Here is a 20638-nt window from a genome sequence, read left to right as displayed (position 1 = left end):
GAAAAATAAAGTAGTTGGTTCTTGCATATCAACACGGCAGCATCTTTTTTCCTGCTCCGCCACAGTGGTGATTCCGGACCATGGAGCACAACGTTCCAGAAGTTTCCATCGGGCCGCTACCAAGCACTGACTCAACCGAGTCCCCGACCCCATCGATGAATCACTACGCAGTATGACTACCTCCGTTCTGGCCTGATCAACCGGACATTTAGTTTATTCAAGTAGAGGCCCGTTTTCAAGTCTCTAACGTTACTTCACAGCAAGCAAGGTATGGCTGCCTACTCGGCGCCCTGCCCATGGGCAGGGCGCCATGGGCATGCAGGGCAAGGTCATCGCAATGACCTTGCCGTCGAAGTGCGCTACATCCTAACTGCGCCATCAAGCCAGACACCGTACGACATGCTGAAGAAGGCCATCCTCGAGCTCACGGCGATTTCCAAACTGAAGCGACTGCAACTACTGCTAATGTCAGCCGAGCTTGGCGATCGCCGTCCATCGCAACTCCTCAGTGTTGTGTCTGGCGGTCCTTCGGGACAAAGGAGGCCTCATCGACAGACGGGGAAGCTATCAAGTGCTCTTCACGCTTGTCGGTTCTCGCGGCCGGGAAGTGTCACCTGGGACGGATGGATGAGCAGTTAGTCTCCAGGCTGCCTCATGCGTCGCTAAACGGCAACGTCGCCCTTTGGTGCGTTTCCGTGGATTACCAGCGCCGCCCGAACTACGACGAGGCCCGGCGCTGGCTGTGACGCGCCAACCTGGAGCCCTTTCAAGACAACAGCCGCCCTCCCTGGAAATGGTGGCTTCCGCGAACTGACCGCTACGGAAAGGCGACTCTTGGCTGGAAATGGTGGCTTCCGCGAACTGACCGCTACGGAAAGGCGACTCTTGACTGGAAATGGTGGCTTCCGCGAACTGACACCGCTACGGAAAGGCGACTCTTGGCTGGAAATGGTGGCTTCCGCGAACTGACCGCTACGGAAAGGCGACTCTTGGCTGGAAATGGTGGCTTCCGCGAACTGACCGCTACGGAAAGGCGACTCTTGGCTGGAAATGGTGGCTTCCGCGAACTGACCGCTACGGAAAGGCGACTCTTGACTGGAAATGGTGACTTCCGCGAACTGACCGCTACGGAGGTGGCCATTGGCTAAGATGAAATAAAGTGCATTCCCTCGTCGTGTGAAAGAGGGAAACGGAAGGGATAAAAAAGGAGAGGTGGAGTGTTGTGAGGACGCTCGACCATGTAGAGAACGCTCGGAGATGTAAACGCTACAACATGCAAAGATGTTAGCATGTAGACGGCTCCAATATCATGGAGCCCTTCTTGTAATATTGTTGCATCCAAGCGCGTAAAAGGGACGTACGGATCAAGAGGAGAAATGAAGAGACAAACGGCGACTGTGCAGCGGCCATTCCTGCTGTTCGTAGCCTGCTGTTCCTGCTCTCGCACACCTAAATAAACCCCTTTTCCCCGTGCTTGTAACAAATTGGTGGAGGTGCTGGGTACACCTCGTAACCACGGAGCCTACGCTGCTACAACACTGTCGACTTGCCCGACTTCCGCCACCCTCACCTGACATGCCTGAATACGTCTGCCAGACTCCCGACGGCTCTGACGCGGCTTCAAGGCCAGCACCTGGCGTTCCGTGCCAATACTACCGGGTGCCACTGACTTTCGGAGGAAAAGCCGGAGAAGATGTCGACGAGTGGCTCACGAACTACCGAAGGGTGAGCCGGTCTAATGGTTGGAACTCGACCGCAAATTTGTCCAATGTTGTGTTTTCCCTTACCGACACAGCGCTCGTCTGGTATGAGAATCACGAAGACACGCTCACTTCATGGGAGCTTTTCGTCGAGGAGCTCAGAGCGTGTTTTGGAGACTCTAGTGCAAAAAAGAAACGCGCTGAACAGACGCTTTCGCAAAGGGCTGAGGTTCCCGGCAAAACCTGTACGACTTATATTGAAGAATTGCTAAAACTGTGTAAGATAGTCAACTCTCAAATGTCTGAAGATGACAAAGTTGGACATTTGTTGAAAGGAGTAGCCGAAGACGTCTACAATTATTTGATCGGGAAAGAAAGCTTAGATTCCGTGTCTGACGTTATTCGCCACTGCAGGACCTTTGAGACGCTGAAGATGCGACGAATAATACCGAAGTTTGGTCGCCCGGCTAATGTCACAACGGTGGCAAGTTTAGAGCCGAGCTCGTGTGTTGACCTTCCATCAACAATACGGCAGATTGTTCGCGAGGAGTTGCTCACTACGCACAAGGGCGGATTTCCCCAATGGATCACAAAATACTACACAAGAAGTAACATATCCCACTAGTTCACCTAGTCTGGATACCTGGGCATGCGTCTCTCCCTGGCAATGAGCGCGTTCATGCGTCGGGCCGAGGCCTCACCCTCCAGGCGCTGGTGGAAGGCCAGTCCAACCCAGACAAGGTGGAAACGATACCGCTCACATAGACGCATATACTACAACACCACAGACTATCCCGTAGAACATTTCCTCCACCACACGTGAAACTAAACCATGCAGATGCAGCCGCTTGGCGCCAGCTCCAAACTAATACGTTCCCTAGACTTGCTCTCCGTCACACTTTTTACCTTACCCAGTACCCCGACAAATGATCTTTCTGTGGAGGACACCCAAACCTCTACCATTCTACGTGGGAAAGCTCCAAACCACACGGCCTACCTAGAATACCCAAAACGCTTCTCCATCCCAGTGGGAAGCCGCTCTTTCCAGCACAGCCTTGGACGACCAGCGATACCTGATCGACCGGGCCAGCCGGATAGCAGCAGCAAATGGGGCCCTGGACTGAGGGCTCCACCCTCTGCGACTTCATTACAAAACAATAAATAAAGTTTTCTACTACTACTACTACTACTACCTCTTGGCAGTGGCATTTCCCGCCAACCGAATTACCACTCCGAAACCTACCTCTCCAAGGCAAGATGACATCGCTGATATTCGAGCCGACATCCAGCGGCTCACAGATCTTGTGGCAAGCAACCTCACCGTAAGGAACGACGACACATCAGTGAGACACTTCGGAGAGAGAAGATGCTTCGGGCGATCTCCACATCATTCACCAGGGCCCTCCCGCTGTCCTTCTCGAGTTGGACACTCCTCGGAGTCATCACCGCCGCTTTTGACAGTCCGCGCTGCGTTGCGCACGACCATGTGGTTGGCCGGGAAACGACATCGGGAACCACTAACGGCGACGAGTGACTCCCGCCTGTCTGTCAGTAGCCTGTTCTTCGTTCGAGACTCCATCATCGGACTGCAATTCCTCAGACGGAGCAGAGGTGAGCGTGCTGCCCGCCAGTGGCATAGACAGAAACTGCAGGCCAATCATGCAACTGCAAGCCGCGAACGGCAGCAAAATTGACGTCTACTGCGGCAGGTCCGTCACGCTTAGAAGGGCATTCTGGTGGGTTTTTCTGGCGTCTTCTCTCAGTCAGGCAATACTAGGTGCCGATGTTCTTGGGAACTACGGCCTCCTAGTCGAAATGGCAATGAAAGAGATACGAGATTCTACAACTGCATGAAAAGTGCCTAGCAAGGTTTCCACCCTATAGCACTACTCGCGTTCACGGTGCGGCACGTTGTTTCAGAGCCCTACGCCACATTACTTGGCGAATTTCCATCCCTTTCTGCTTCACCTGACTGGACTAAACCTGTATGCCATAACGTCGAACATCACATCATCACTCGAGGCCCGCCGTGTCATGCATCACCCCATCGCCTGGCACCAGAGAAGTTACCCATAACCAAAAATGAGTTCGAATATATGCTGCAGATTGGTATTGCTCGTCCATCATGTAGCGTGTGGTCATCGCCTCTTCATATGGTACCAAAGAAAACCGGCGATTGGCGTACATGCTTAGACTATCGTATCCTGAACGCAGCATCAGTCCCTGATAGATTCACACTGCCAAACATTCAGGACTTCACTGCCAGTCTCCGCGGAGCGAATATCTTTGCCAAAATTGATCTAGCAAAGGCATATCATCAGATACCTATGGCCAAGGAAGATATTGCCAAAACCGCCCTTACAACTTCTTTTGGATTGTTTGAAGTTCTCCGACTGCCGTTTGGCCTCAAGAACGCTGCGCAAATATTCCAACGATTTATTGGCGTTGTCGTCCGTGGGCTACTATTTGTATTCGCTTACATCGACGACATTGTGGTTGGCAGCTCACCACAAGAAGCTCATCGTGAACACCTTCGGTGGCTCTTCAACCGACTTCAAGAACACGGTCTAGTTATCAACTCGGACAAATGCCAGTTTGGTGTGCCATCCGTGGAGTTTCTTGGTCATATTGTAAATAGCGACATCAAACCTCTCCCTGCCAAGGTCCAAGTCATTACAAATTACCCTCGTCCAAACTCAATGCGACAACTCCGACGCTTTCTCAATTTAGTAAATTCCTATAGGCGTTTCATCCCTTCTTGTGATGGAGGCAAAAGGCGTAGCGCATCAGACACAGGACACAAGAGGAAGAACACAGGCAACACACACGTTTTCTTCCTCTTGTGTCCTTTGTCTGATGCGCTACGCCTTTTGCCTCCATCATGTCATACCAACAAACCCAGCGTGCAACGTTAGTCACCTTCTTGTGCCACAACACTTAAACCACTGGAAGACCTACTGGCTCACACAAAATTAGCGGCATCAACTCCAGTCTGAACAGACGCGGCATAAAAAGCTTTCGTAGCCATAAATGTCAAACTAGCCGAAGTAACTCTCATAACCCATGCAAAGCTCAAGGGCCCCATCATTCTTATGGTGGGCGCTTCTGGTGTGGCTGTTGGAGCAGTTCTTCAGCAGTTCAGTGATGGCGATTGCAAGCCCCTCGAATATTTCTCGAATCTGTCGGGCCCTGAGACGCGCTGCAGTGGTTTTGATCGAGAACTTCTTGCATATTACCTCGCCGTAAAACACTTTCGATATTTTCTAGAGGGACGTCGTTTCACGCTGTTCACCGACCATAAACTACTAACTTTTGCGCTGAGCTCTGGAGGAATGAACTAGTCGCTAAGGCAGACCACACAGTTGGCGTACCTTGCTGAGTTTTCGATACAAGTTGAGCACGTCGAGGGTGCGATGAACATTCAGGCAGACGCATTGAGTGGCGTCGAAGGAGTGAAGGCTGCACCGGTGATTAAGAACAGTTTGCATCAGCACAGATCGGCGACGAAGAAATACAGAGTTTACGTACGACTTCGAGGAGTTTGCAGCTTCAAGATCTCCCCCTACCCGGCACCACAGTAGCCATGTCGTGCGACATGTCGACCGGCTCACCAAGACCTTTTGTGCCGCTCTCACTACGACGACGGATATTCGAACATTTTCATTCTTTTTCCCACCCCGGTATCAAAGCATCGCAGAAACTCGTCGCTGAACGCTACGTGTGGTCTGGCATGAACTCTGACCAGAAAAATTGGGCATGGGCATGTTTGCCTTGGCAGAGAAGCAAAATACAACGTCAAACGAGAAGCTCACTTCAAAACTTATTATTGCCAGGCGACCGGTTCCTCCAAGTTCGCTAGATATCGTCGGACCGCTTCCTCCCTCTAAAGGCTACAGTTACCTTCTCACAATCGTCGAAAGGTTCACCAGGTTGCCAGAAGCAGCTCCAATCAGCAATATCACAGCTGAAACCATCGCTAAAGCTTTTGTTAATACCTGGGTTTCGCGATTTGGAGTTCCCGAGGAAGTGGTTACTGAACGAGGCAGACAATTTGAATCTGCATTCTTCCATCACCTTTCCCGTCTATGAGGAATCCACCATCAGTGCCCAACAGCCTACCATCCTCAAGCAAATGGTCTGGTGGAGCGTTTTCACTATGGGCAAAGCTGCGCTAATTGCCCATAGTGACATCGAGCACTGCATTTACGCCTTACCTCCTTACCTCTATAGTACTCCTGAGTATACGAAGTACCTTTAAAGAAGCCCTTCAGTGTGCTGCAGTACACCTAGTTTATGGAACGTCAATACCACTGCCTGCTGTGTTCATTTGCCAAAGGCCTAACCAGGAAACCAAGATGGATACTCCATCTTATCTGAAAGGCTTACAAGACTGTTTCAAAGCAATCCGTCCAGTGGCGCCCCGGCACCAATAAATGCACAAGCATTTCCTCTTCAGGACTTACAAACCACCACTCACGTTTTATTCCGATAGCAATTATATGGACACCTAGGCGAATTTCCGCCGTCATCGTCATCGTCGTCGTCGCTCGTCGTGAGGTTCCGTATAAAGTCCACGACGATAAAATCATCGCCGCCCGCCATACGCTGTATGTGCCAGTGAAAGCATGCGACGGTGAGCCGGCAATCGCGGCTCGCGCACACAAGGGCGGGAAGTGGGAAGGAAGCGCATCTTCCAGTCGCGCACAACGCTCCGGGGGGAGGGTAGGCAGGTGGAGGGGCCACGCTTCACTGCGGCCGCGCGCTCCCGCCGGGCCTGGAGGCTTCGGGGGCAGGCGGGGGGCTCGCGAGCGCCCGCCCGGCCGGCACGGCCGTATCTTGAAAGCCATCTGCGGCGGGGGCAGAGTCCGCCCTCCCTCTGTTTTCGCGGCGAATATCGCGTTGATGCGAGCGCCGGCACGAAGCTCAATTCGGTCGCTGTTCCTGCTGCGCTGATTCGCTCCAGCGTTTTGACAGGGAGTTTCCGCGGTCATCAAGTGAGATGCGTTCATGTTTGCTTGTGCGCGCGTGACACCATGCTTGTCAACATAGTTAGTATGCCTATGTTTAAAAGCTTGTACAGCCGATTAAACTACTATCCTTACTTTGTATAGCTGTTCACTAATTAGCTATCGCAATCGATGCTTCGCCTTTCGGGCGAAACTGCGACTTTTTTCTTCCAGACTTAGTTCGGAAGTTTCTGCAACCGGCATAAACCGGTCCACACTTCATCGAGTGACAAGATAAGCACTTCTCAATTCGCGTGAGCGCCAGAGAAGAGACAGTGTCACTAGACAAGCTCAAGACGCTACCATCGTTCCTGTTTTCACCATCCACCCCGCAGTCTGTACGAAGCCATCTAGAGCAAAAAGAAAGCGCGTACACTGGTCTTCTAACCAAGACTCCGTCCATACGGCGGGGGGCCCTGTCGCAGAGCTGATGAGCCGACGCACCGACGATGACGAAGTCTGCGAAGGCGCGAGTGAAGCGAGCGCTTGGGCGTTGGCAAAATAAAGAAGTTGGTTCTTGCATTTTAACGTGGCAGAATCTTTTTCCTGCTGCGCCGCATACAGTAACCATTGTGGTCGTCGGCCGTTCGCGCCACCTGATTGCGGTGGTCATGGTCACCTGTCCGTTGCAGGACCCCATTTGCCGGCGAAACTTGCCGTCTCAAGCCGTGCTCAACGTGCACGACGAACAACGTGCATCACCGAAGATCGGGAAGTTATTCAGCTGTGCCGGAAAAAGTAAAAGAAAATGTGAACACGGTTGTCACACCTGACTCCACCGTCCTCAAGGGCGGTGGAGTCAGGTTTGACGAGAGAATATATATGCGTTAAGGGTGAATCGAATTAGTGCTTCGTTTAATCACAACGGCCGTTCTACAGCTAGCACTTACATTATCTTCCATTGCAGGTTACTTCTTCGCATCCAAGGCAACACCGTGGGCTGCGGAATCACTATGAACAATAAATTCGGCTGCAGCCTGGCCGACGCCAGCAAGGTGCTCAGAAAAGCTCGATGCCGCAATCTGAACATCGCCGGCGTGTCGTAAGCTTACTACTGTGTTTGAAAAACATAGTGTCCGTTATACAAGTTTCCCGATAACAAACATGTATTGCGGCATAATCTGCGCCTGAAAGTCTTTTGTCCGGATCGTTTTCTCTTACTGGAACCAAAAAAAAAAAAAAACGATACGTTCAAAAAGTGTACCACCTACAGTTTCACACTGCAGAGGCACTGTTTCTGTAATTGACTTCCTCGCAGTTGTCTTCTTTCTTTTTAACCAACGCCTTCAACAATTCGTTTGCACCAGAGTCTTGTCATACATTGAAAGGCTGACATGTTGAAAAGTACTTTGACAGATTTAATAGCTAAGAAAAGCGAAAATTACGTGAGAGCGCCAGGTGACAGTAAGATATCGGTGAGCGTTTTTATACATAACTACTCGGTTATACGTAAAGAAGCGGCAAGCCTGGCATGTCGGAATAATTCAAATATAAATGATATGAGATGAAGGGTTTCTATATACTCGTGGGCGGTCGCTGCCAACCTAGTAGCTAGTCATGTGGGAGACAGAAGCTTGAACATTGCACCGAGTTGTATTCCTTTCATCTGCTACTGATTTCGCCCACAGCAGAAAATTAAAAAAAAACGTACGTGCCAACGACACGCGACGTTAACATGCACGCAAAAAACGGTGGTAGTGTGAGAGACAGTCCTCATCCAACAAGTTTATCACAGAACGCTTTACTCAGACGGAAATTTTATGAACACCAAGTTGGTAACGAATACTGAAAATAAAATGACCGTCAGATTAAGACACTAAAGTACACCTTATTGACCCTTTTCGCGGAGCAGTTTGTTCTAGAGAAGCAAGATGGCGCTTTCGGCGGCGCGCCGTGCGTCGCCTCAGCGACCGCGCACGAATACGAAACCATTACCGCTTCTACTCAATTGCTTCTGTGCCATCAGCTGTCGGAAATGCAAATGAGGTTTCGCTAACGCGCTGTGCTCCAATCACGCTGGATTTAATCATGTGGATTGAAGACGTGTGCAGTAGTTGGCTGCAAAAATAGTGACTGGTATATTGAGGAATGAAATTAATCTGTGTAGCCAAGTTCGCGGACCGCTGCTGCAACTATCCGTACGTGTTACCGGCACTTCGAGATGTATGGCTTTCCTAGAGGATACGTAAATTTGGTCATCCGCCAACGTTGTATCGCTAACCTTCAAAGAAAGGGCTTCAGCCCCGGTACGTCGGTAAGAGTGAGTACCGCTGGTTAAACAATAATAAAGGGAGTAGCGGCCGTTTCCTGTCATAGTAGGTTTCGCGCACAGTATCTACACACATCAACCCCAACTGGCACGGAAACATACGCCCACTCTTTCGCCAACGTGTCAAGAATAAGTGAATGGGCGCACACTTGAATATATATGCATTATGTATGCACAATGAATGACGGTACTACACCGATAGCGCACGAATATTCGAAGCTTAATGCTTCGTGATGGTCCACAAGAGTGAGCGAGTTACTAGCGATAATACGTCTTTGATAAAAGGTATTACAATGCCTAGGACAGCTACGTTTCACGCCTTGTACGCAGCAAGAACAATTCTAACGAAACTGAGCACACCCTCAAGCGATTAGGCAGAAAATAATCAGATAGTCACCGCACCGAGTAACTTTACTGGGTCAGGCACTTGACAAGCCGCTGTTTCAAAATATTTGCCAAATAAAGAACGAATAGCAAGACACGCTAATCCTGGTTCAATTCATGAGCGGAAAGTTTGGATAGCTTGGAATACATAATTAGCCTCGCTTTTAGAGCAAGCACCATATACGCTGCTCGCGCCATTTGGACGTAGCTTAACCAGCTCCGAAAGCGCTTTTGCATGTTCTCTGAAGCTGAGGCCAAAGTTTCGTGTGATCTACCCAGTCACCGCCTACGATATCTCCCGAAACAGTGGTTTGCTAAGCCGCACCGGCGTCATACGCATCCTTTGTAAACACGGAGGCAACGGAGGCAGTTCATACAAGCAATGGACGCGTCACCACGTGATCAAACATGGCAGCGCCCACGGCACCGCCGCGAAAAGGGTCAATATGGACCATAGGGTCGCCGAAAAAACTGAATTTCTTCGTCATTAAGATGCATAAACTGAAATTGAAATATCGCAATGCCAAGTTTGAACTGCAGTCTTTAATTTCATGCTACATTCACAGACAGAGGAGAAAATTAGCTTTATCGTGCAATCTCTAGTCCGTATACTTTTGCTCATGGCTTTATCTGCCATTCCAACAGTGCGTCGCCCATGGCTGCTCGCTGCCACAGCAAGCGTCACGTGTTAAGTTTTCAAGCATGACGCAAAACCAACATTTTTTTTCTCCTTTGTTTAACAAATGTAAATAATACGCGTGTATCTTAACTTATAGTAGAAAGTCTTAGGCATTAGCGGTTGGCCAGGTTAAGCAAGAAAATCGATGAATATAAAAAAAACGGCCCACATCACTTACTTGGCCGGGCAAAATGTAGTATATAAAATACGACTCTTGGTATAGCCACGCGGAATCCTGAACGATAGTGACGTCTGACTACGCTTTCAAGCCCTATAGCCTATAGGGAAAAGAGTTTTAAGATGAGCATCATCATCATCATCATCATCATCATCATCATCATCAGCCTATATTTATGTCTACTGCAGGACGAAGGCCTCTCCCTGTGACCTCCAATTACCCTTCTTTTGCGCTAGCTGATTCTATACTTGCGCCTGCAAATTTATTAACTTCATACCCCCACCTAACTTCCTGCCCTCCTTGACTGCGCTTCCCTTATCTTGGTATCCATTCTGTAACTCTAATGGTCCACCGGTTATCCATCCTACGCATTACATGGCCTGCCCAGCTCCATTTTTTCCTCTTGATGTCAATTAGAATATCGGCTATCCCCGTTTGCTGTCTGATCCACACCGCTCTCTTCCTGTCTCTTAAACTTAAGCCGAACATTTTTCGTTCCATCGCTCTTTGTGCGGTTCTTAACTTGTTCCCGAGCTTCTTTGTTAACCTCTAAGTTTCTGCCCCATATGTTAGCACTGGTAGAATGCAATGATTGTACACTTTTCTTTTCAACGACAGTGGTAAGCTTCCAGTCAGGATTTGGGAATGCCTGCCGTATGCACTCCAACCCAATTTTATTCTTCTGTAAGTTTCCTTCTCGTGATCAGGGTCCCCTGTGAGTAATGCTGTGTGAGCAATTTTGTTAACTATACACTGTAAACTAATGTACAGTGTATAGTACAATGCACACCCTAAGGATGCATAAGGTTGTAAATCGGTCTATAACACACAACACCCTTACGGGTGTGGGGACTTGAGTTATAGACAAATTCACACCCTTGTGTACCATTCAGGGTGTGAAGTAGGTTTATAGTGCATATCGTGTCGTGCTTGCTTCTCAAACGCCCCTTGGGCTTGCCGGCATGCAAAAAAAAAAAAAAAAAAAAGTTGGCGCTTTTTCATACGACATTAGCGAAGCGGAATCGTGCTACTTTGCCCGAGATACCTTTATGCCATATATATAGCCAATAAAAAATAAGCAGTATATAAATGTATGGTCAATTATGTAAAGAACAGAAAGAAATCGCGTGCGCTCTTTTACTTCGCCACGTGAGAACGCCACGCTTCCCATTCGCAACCCGGCCTGCAAAGTGCCTGCTTTGTTTTTGACATTTCAACTTTTGTTACGTTTTGCTCAACAGCTTCGCGTTACTTTACTCTCGTCCCCGCTACTAGAAAAGGTTAGCCTTGCATGCCGTGTCCCGAAACGCTGCGTTCGTGCATGCCGCTCACATTTTCTCGCTATTCTTGTTGACAGTGAACTGAATTGGGCTACATAGCCTCGCGCTGTGTCACGAACATTGAGAACGATCGGTATGCGCGCAATGTACGCGCTCCAAGTCCGAAGCCTACTGTTTATGTCTGGTTCCTGGCCGTTCTTGAGCGACGCCTCTGCCGTTTTGGGCAAGACCGCTTTGGAAAATGATGGCTTACTTCCTGTCTTCCTCTCCATTTCAAAATGCTGATCCTTCGAAAACTTCAATATACATTTTTTTTTTTACGTCAGAAGCGCGCCGTAGAAACTTCTGGCAATGCAGCGCTCGTCGCATCTTGCAGGGGGCAAGCACCCATTTTCGTATGTTTGGTGCGGCCGACGGCAAATAAAGCCACGTCTTCATTTTTTTTAACTCTCCGTGGGAGCATCCCGCTTCGGGCTAGGAAACTAGCGCGACCTAATGGACCTCAATAAAGTTTTTCTATCCATCCATCCATCCAGGAGAAACATGTAAGAGCTTAATAGTATACGCTCTCTTCCCATCTTTTATAAAATAGAGGAACAGATAGACTGATATACTTGCATGACGCTATCGCCATCATGTAAGGGCTTTTTTTTTTTACTTCTGCAGCTATTCGCTATGGTTTTCTAACTCCCTCTTTAGGCAAACAAAGTATTGACCCTTTTCGCGAAGCAGTTTGTTTTAGAGAAACGAGATGGCGCTCACGGTGGCGCGCCATACCTCTCCTCAGCAACCGCGCACGAATACGAAACCATTACCGCTTCTGCCTTGCTTCTGTGCGATCAGCAGCCTGTAGGAAATGCAACTGAGTTTTCGCAAACACACTGTGCTCCAATCATGCTAGATTGAATCATGTGGATTGAAGACGTGTGCAGTAGTTGGATCCAAAAATAGTGAGTGGCATGTTAAGGAATAGAATGAATCTGTGTGGCCAAGTTCGTGGACCGCTGCTGCAACTGTCCGAACGTGTTATCGGCACTTTGTGATGTGCGGCTTTCCTCGAGGATACAGAAATTTGCTCATCCGCCAGCCTTGTATCGCTAACCTTCAAAGAAAGGGCTTCACCCCCAGAATGTCGGAAAGAGTGAGTACCACTCGTTAAACAATGACAAAGGGAGTAGCGCCGCTTCCTGTCATAGTAAGTTTCGCGCACGTTATCTATACACATCTGTCCCAAATGGCAGGAAAACTTACGCCCACTATATCGCCGACGTATCAAGAATAAGTGAATGGGCGCACACTTGAATATATGCGCACTATATACGCACAATAAATGACGGACTACACCTATGCGCACGAATGGTCGAAGCTGAATGTTTCGTGACGGTCCACAAGAGTAAGCGAGTTACTAGCTGTAATATATATTTGCTACAAGACATTACAATGTACAAAACAGCTACGTTTCAAGCCTTGTGCGCAGCAAGAACAAATCTATCGGAACTGAGCACACCCGCGAGCGATTAGGCAGAAAATAATCAGATAGTGGCCGCACCGAGGAACTTCACTGAGTCAGAAACTGACAAGCCACTGCTTCAAAATATTCGCCGAATAAAGAAGAAAGAGCAAAACACACTAATCCTGACTGAATTCATAATCGGAAAGCTTGGATAGCTTGGAATACATATTTAGCCCCGCTTTTAGAACAAGCACCATATACGCTGCTTGCGCCGTTTAGACATAGCTTAATCAGCTCCGAAAGCGCTTTTGCATGTTCTCTGACGCTGTGATCAAAGCTTCGTTCGTGTCGTCCTCCTAGTCACCGTCTACGATATCTCCAAAAACAGAGGTTTTCTAAGCTGCGCCGGCGTCATACACTTCCATTGTAAACAAGAAAGCAACGGAGGCAGTTGAGTCAAGCAATGGACGCGTCACCACGTGATCAAACATGGCAGCGCCCGCGGGATCGCCGCGAAAAGGGTCAATACGCGACATACCTTGCTGTCTCCTATCCAGTCCGATAGTAAAGTATGGCCCTCTAGGGAAAAAACTCGCGTGCTGTCTCTATACCACTATCACTATCATTATCGTAATTATCATCCTAGTGTTCTTTGGGGTCCATCAAGGCTCGGTTCGGGGCCGGAGATAGTCCAGCTTTATTGCGATAGAAATTATATGGACACTCCAGTGTATTTCAGCCGTCGCCGTGATGTTCCGTGTAAAGTCCAAGGGCGATAACATAGTCGCCGAGTGCCGTATTCTATATGTGCGAGTGAAAGCGTGCAAAAGTGAGCTGACTATGGCGGCTCAATCTCTTGCTCGCAAGGGAGGAAAGCGGGGAGGAAGCACGCCATTTTCCGTCGAGCGCAAGGCACCTGGGAAAGGGCAGGAAAGGGGGGAGGGGTGTTCTACTTCGGCGACTGCTGCTTATGGCGCGGCCGCGCGGGCCCTATCTTGACAGTGATCTGCGATGGGAACCGAGAGCGCCGAGTGCCTATTGCTTCGCGTGCGCTGTCTTTTCGCCGCTTAGTTCGCGTTTAAGCTAGAAGCACCACGAAGGTCAATTCGCTCACTGCTGCCACCGCGCTTCCTCACTCCAGCGTTTTGACAGCGAGTTACCGCGGTCATTAAGTGAGATGTGTTCATGTTTACTTGTGCGCGCTTGACATCATGCTTGTTAATTTAGTTAGTAAGCGAATGTTTACAAGTTTATACGGCCGATAAAACTACTATCCTTACTTCGTATAGCTGTCTACAAATTTGCTATCGCAACGGATGCTTCGCCTAAAGTGCGACTTTTTTCAATTCATGTTAATGATTTCACTCTTAGCGTTTATTCTGTCATTCGTCTTAGTGCCGATGATTGAGTTTTGTATAACGTAACTCTCCTAGCAATCATCAGAGTGTTAGTAACTTTTTTGTCTCGTTTTACACATGGCGCTCGAGTTGGCAAATTAATAGTTATTTTAACAAACCGTTCTCACGTCATTTACTAACAGACATAATTTTGAATTATTCTGTTGACGGTTCACCTTTCAATAGGGTCTTCCAGTACAATTACCTCGGAGCGATTTTTACTCACAGTTTGTCAAGGTCTGTACACATTGCATACAACATGCGCGAAAACTTTGAAGCAACTTGGATACATGCGCCGCATTTTGCCTAATGCCTAAAGGAACATACTGATGTACAAAATGCTTTAAACAGTGAACGCGTCGTCGAAATCAGTATGCAACTGCTGCTCGACCGTGAAGTTTTGCTTAGCACGAGGAGTCGTCCATGTCACTGAAGGCAGCACCAACGTGCTTGTAACCAACTTTTTACGTCATCAACATCACTGTAACGCATATCGGTGAAGAATATGCGGCAGGTACCTCTCTCGTTTTGTTGTTTTTTTTTTCTTCTTCTTGTTTTTTTTTTTTCTTGTATAGATTACATAGGCTGTATCCGCACTTTTGGCAAGTATTTCAGTGTCGAAAACATTATCAAAGATGGCTCGTCTGTGAAGATGCGGAAACTCCACATCTTCTGCTTCGGCTGTGCATTGAACCGTCGCGGGAACTCACCATCAAAATTCGGTTCTCTCTCATTATAACCAGCGCAGGTTCAAGTTGAGTTCCGGAGGGTTAGCAAGTCACGATCAGATAAAAGTCACGATTGATGGTCTAATTTGAAATCGGACCCTTAACCGCCTCTCAACAACAAGCGGGGCGCTAAAGCTTAACCGACCGATTGTGCCGGCATGTACTCGGAGCGGCTACATATAGCTGTTTTATTGCGATAGCTTTATGGCGAATTTCATCCGTCGTCGTCGCCGTGAGGTTCCGTATAAAGTACAAGTGCGATAACACCGTCGCCGCGCGCCCTACGCTGTATGTGCGAGTGAAAGCGTGCGAGGGGGGCCGACGAACACGGCTCAATCTCGCCTGCGCGGAAGAGAGGAAAGCGGGCAGGAAGTGCGCCGTCTTTCGCCCCGCGCGAGGCACCCAACGTTGCGAGGCACCGGAGGTAGGTGAGGGAGGAAGGGGGGGGGGGGGGGGGGGGGGGGGCGTTCTGCTCCGGCTGCAACTGCGTATGTGGCGGCTACGCACGGTCGCGCGGTCGTATCTTGGGAGCGATCTGCGTTGGGGGCGCATTCTAGGGTGCGTCGGCTGCTCGTAGCTTTGGGCATGATGTGTGTTCTTGGCGTTCAGTTTGCGTTGATGCGATATACAACAGAACGAAGTTCACTTCGCTTGCTACTGCAGCCGCGTTTCCTCACGCAGCGTTTTGACAACGAGTGTCCGCGGTCATCGAGTGTGATGTGTTCATGTTTGATGTGCGCGCTGACATTATGGTTGTTAATTTAGTTAGCAAGCGAATGCTTACAAGTCGATACGGCCGATAAAAGTACTATCCTTGCTTCGTATGGCTCTCTGCTTATTTGCTATCGCAATCGATGCTTCGGCTTTCGGGCAAAACTGCGACTTTTTTAAAGTGAAGCTTTCTTTGTTAATCTTTAACCAACTAACCCCCTCCTTCACATTTGCAGCTGCTGGCTGCTATCTTGCTCAATCGGCCGGTCCAGTAAATAGTACAAATTCTCCCGAACATAGTGGGAACCAGTCCGGGAAATAGTGGAAACCGATGCGGCCCGGGGCACCGACAGTAGACGCGGGCACCGACACAAACAAAATGTGGCCGAAGTGTGTACTGAGGGCGAGGAAGACCGATGCTCTAAAGAGGCGTCAAGCGGAGCAGGAACGTCTTCAACACGTAGCGAAGGGTGGTTTATAACACCAGTTCATGCTGGCTCGTAAACGCGAAATAGAGCAGCGTATAATGGCGGCTTTGAGTTTCGAGGAGCGAGAACATTTCGCCTAGAAACGCGAAGCGGAGGAGCGCCGATACGAAGTGAAAACTGGCTCGGAGCGCGAGTAGGCACTTGCTAGTAAACTAAAAGCCAGTCGTAGTCGATACCCTGCGGTGAGACAGCAGTAGCGGAACGGGAACGTGTTGTTTACGAGTGCAAACAAGCACTTTGAGAAGCAGTTCATGCAGGGTGAGCACGGTTTGATGTGTAGTGTGCGCAATAGACTATTTTCTTTCGGACGTGTCGGTGGTGTTGCAGCGCCAAAAGCTAAAATAGAGCCAGGCATTTCCCGCTGAAAATGTGTCCAACTTCGTCATGTAGTCTATACATGGAAACGCTTGACCGCTAAACGAGACCAGCGTTCTATCAAACACCCAAGAATGCTTCGCTCGAACCGATTTCCTCAGGGCGTGGGATCCGCATAATGGTCGAAGCTCACAGCGAACGTATAGGGGACGAAGAAAGGTCTCGGCAACGTGGAGCAAGGGTGAATCGAATATTATTTACTAGTAAACTTGGAAGGAAGAACTTGGATTTCGCCGCACGTACGAAAGGCAGGCGTTTAAAGTGCTATAATACATATGTTGGTGATGGAACATGAAGCATCGCATCTAATCGCGGGTACCAGACGGATTGCCATATGAGCGCCGTTTGCTAGCTTAATCTCTACAGATTTTTTTCCTTGTTCATCACAAGCTTAAAATTACCCTTTCGTTGTTGTTCTTTTCTTCTTTCGTTCTTTCTTCCTTTCTTTCTTTTGTATTTCTCGCGTTACATTAGTCGTACACTACTCAAACATTAAACCGCCGATATTCATCATCTGCAAGCAAGATAGACAAGGTAAAAAAAAAACGTCTGTGCACCGCTATTTTTTCCATAGATTCCTTTCTTTTACTAGAGCACTGTGTTCCACAGCAATTCGCATCTTCGTACAGCTGGTCGAGGTAATCGAGCCCTTGCTTGCACTTTTTCCTCGCACAGGTTCCACATCGGAGCCGCGTTTAAGCACCCGACCGTATTTCAGCGAACCATCGAGGACGCCAAAGCCGTGTTCGACGTTGGCCGCGAGTTAGGCTTCAAAATGGACACGCTCGACATTGGCGGCGGCTTCCCTGGAGGCGCACGAAAGCTGGAGTCTTTCGTCGAGGTATTTTCTCCCTGCTTGCCTTCACCGCGCTCCCCTTTGTGTCGCGCTAAAATATGGTATATGTGCAAAAGTTACGCCACTATAAGGAATAAGGATCATCATGGGGAACCCCTTGTCTTTGCTCACTCTGCAATTATAGAAACACAAGTTGACACTACAGTCCCCATCTTCATTGTCCTTGTATTGAAAATATAACTTGGTACTTGGTTATTTAGTTCAATGTTGTTCACATAAATAGTGCGCAGAACTAGAAGGCGGCGAGCTCAGCGAACTTGAAGATAGAATCATCGCGCACATGCCGTCTCATCTGTTATGGTATGTCTTATCTGGTCCCGTGCTATTAAACTTTTGTGTCAGCTTTTTGCATTCGTGGTCTAATATCAGGTCACAGTACATAAAAAAGCTACATATGCCACCTCTACGCTAGTTTTATTAAAACTGCAGATGTTTGCTATGAAATGTTTCATTTTTTTGTTTTGTTTTTTTACCTTTGTCGTTTGTCATGCAGCTTGCATTGCATGGCGGCAAGAGTGCCTATTTGTAAGCAGCTAACTGCGTTAGCTGGCTTACTACGCACCGGCTTATCCTCCTCCTCCCTTATTGAGGGTGTGGGAGAGTGAGCTAGGCGTATATAAAAACGCCGCTAAGGAAAGCAGTTGCTGCCCTGACGAAAACAAGTCCCCTTGTCGAAGCGTTGGCTCTAGTGACATTCCTTGCTCGACCACTGTTCATCACTTGGAGTCTCCATCTTCCTGCGAACTTCTGTCTTGTATAAAGTGCTATGGCAGCATGACATGTATGACGTAGTGCGAGGCGTGTGGAAAAGAGTAATTGTTCCTGGACTTACATATGGAAATTGGGTGTTGCGTTTAAAATCCCAAGTGCAAACTGGACTAGAGAATAATCGAAGGCCGGAAGCCTATATTTAGGTGCTCGGGAAAACTACGCATAAGGCAGTACAGGGAGGCATGAGATGGGCGTTTTTCGAAGTACGGGAGGCCAACAAAATCCACTTGGAAAAGCGAGCGAGGAGGGTGAAGGAAAATAGACGTGCGGCTAAGGTGTACCTACATCGGAAAAACCTCGACTCACATTCGAGGAAAGGAACTATGAGACTGACCAGTAGACGTCACGGCGTGGACAGTGATGGAGAAAAGAGCAATAAGCGTAAATTTAGAGAGGCAGAAACAGCATACTGAATATGAGAGATAGAGAAAAAAATTAACGATCGAAATATATGAAACAGCAAAGAATGAAATCAAAGCAGAATAGTATTGTTCTGACTGTTCTGTGAGAATAACTACTGCTCGAACCCACGATGAGAACACGGTGTTCTAGGAGAAAATTTGCCTATGACGACTATACATGCGTAGAAGTTGCGTTTCACGACTAAATCACCTGCAAATAACAAGAGGTAATTCCTTCCATACAAAAGAACTGTTGAGCCCTCATTTCATTGATTATAAGCTCCGGCACAAAAGCAGTGATACCCTCCTCCGGATGGCAGCTGCTTCCTGCAAGCAACGGATGGTCAGCGGAGTAGCGTGGCACGCCCTGAACCGTGTGAGGGCTCGGCAGCATAGGCACGACGGTTAAAAGAGTAACAAGGGTGTAATTGGCGAACCTGGCTTACAGCGCCATGGAATCGAACTCACACACGGCGCGCACTCGCGCGCGCTACCTGCCGCTACTACACAGCGGCTCTGCCGAGGTTATAAGTGAGACGCAGGGTTTCAGAGTAGTTCATGGTGAGTTCGTCAGTCTCATAACCGGTGGTAGCTGATCGCTTTGATCACGCGAGAGAGAGAGAAAAACATTCCTGCAGCATGTCCAGGACTACTGTACGAGATAGAGGTTATCAATGACAGCGTGATAGTGGAGCCACTACATCAGCTGCATACTGGAAAGGCACGACGGACAAGCCAGTGATGGAAATATATCAAACGGCAAACAATGAAATCGAAAGGGAAATGTTTTACCATAATTCAAAGTGCAGTGCGATGATGTTCCAAGTTAGATCACGATTTATGAAAGTACGTTGTTATAGGAGTGAGTGAGTGAACTTTATTGGGTCCACAATAGACGCGAGTAAACTCGACGTCACCTGGCTAGGCCCACTCGGGGACCATCAGGTCAAACCTGATGGCCCTCTCGCGGGCCCTCTGGACTGCCAGGATTTGAGAGGTCTGATCCTGGGCCTTAATAAGCATCATCATTTCCTCTTGGGTGAAAGGGGGACCGGCAGATGCGCAGCCCCACAGGACATGCTCGAAGTCCGCATAACCACCACATAGGGGGCAGTCCGGGCTTGGGAACCGTTCGGGGTACATTGTGTGCAGTGCTGCAGGGCTTGGGTAAGTGCTGGTTTGTAGAAGTCTGAGAGTCACTGCCTGGGCCCTGCACAGTGAGGAGTGCGGCAGAGGCAGAAGTCTTCTTGATAGGTAATTGTGTTTGCATATCTCGTTGTATGAGCAGAGAGGCTCGGGTCGCCCTAGAGAGGACGCATTACCCGGCGCACGGTCAGTCAAACCTCGTGCAGCCGAGTGTGCCTCCTCGTTGGGGTTGAGCGAGGCACCTTCAATGTTTCCAAGGTGCGCAGGGAACCAGGCCAATGAGTGATCTTTGAGGTCTTTGGCGTTTTGGATGATACGTAGGGCCTGGGGAGCCACCATTCCCATCTGAAAGGCCCTGATAGCGGTCTTGGAGTCTGAATAAATTGTGTCATGTATATCGTCCGTCAGTGCAAGAGCGATGGCAACCTATTCTGCAACGCTGGAACTAGAAGTGCGGATGGTAGCACAGCTGATGGTTTTCGAATCACAGTTGATGACCACTGAGGAGAAGGCTTGTTCTTGAGCGTACGAAGCAGCATCTACGAAGCATGTTCCATCCTTGTCCAAGCGGGCACTGGCGAGCAGAGCTTTACCCCTGGCTCGTCTTCGTCCTTCGTTGTAGGTCGGATGCATATTGCGTGGCATCCGGTGTATGGAAATCTTGGATCTTATGTCGTTGGGCAGCTTCACAGCGTCGGGACCAACGACCGTGGGGTTACGTCCCAGCATGCCAAGTATGGCTCGGCCCGCTGGGGTGCCGAACAGTCTGACAAACTGAGAAAACTCTTGGGCTTCAACAATTTCTTCGAACGTGTT

At 48.9% G+C, this 20638-nt stretch overlaps 1 protein-coding gene across 1 annotated transcript in view; it reads left to right on the top strand.

The window, feature by feature from the left end:
- The window catches only part of LOC119465281 (ornithine decarboxylase), a 64953-nt gene that overhangs the window by 26981 nt on the left and 17334 nt on the right, over positions 1-20638 (top strand). Inside the window, exons 5-6 of the mRNA XM_049670904.1 lie at positions 7614-7748; positions 17324-17489. Of these exons, the coding sequence (XP_049526861.1) occupies positions 7614-7748; positions 17324-17489 (301 nt within the window). The remainder of the gene's footprint in view (positions 1-7613; positions 7749-17323; positions 17490-20638) is intronic.

The sequence above is a fragment of the Dermacentor silvarum genome, chromosome 1 (genome assembly GCF_013339745.2).
Source record: "Dermacentor silvarum isolate Dsil-2018 chromosome 1, BIME_Dsil_1.4, whole genome shotgun sequence".
Classification (NCBI taxonomy): domain Eukaryota; kingdom Metazoa; phylum Arthropoda; class Arachnida; order Ixodida; family Ixodidae; genus Dermacentor; species Dermacentor silvarum.
The sequence above is the reverse complement of the archived record's forward strand: the minus strand, read 5'-3'. Positions and strand labels throughout refer to the sequence as shown.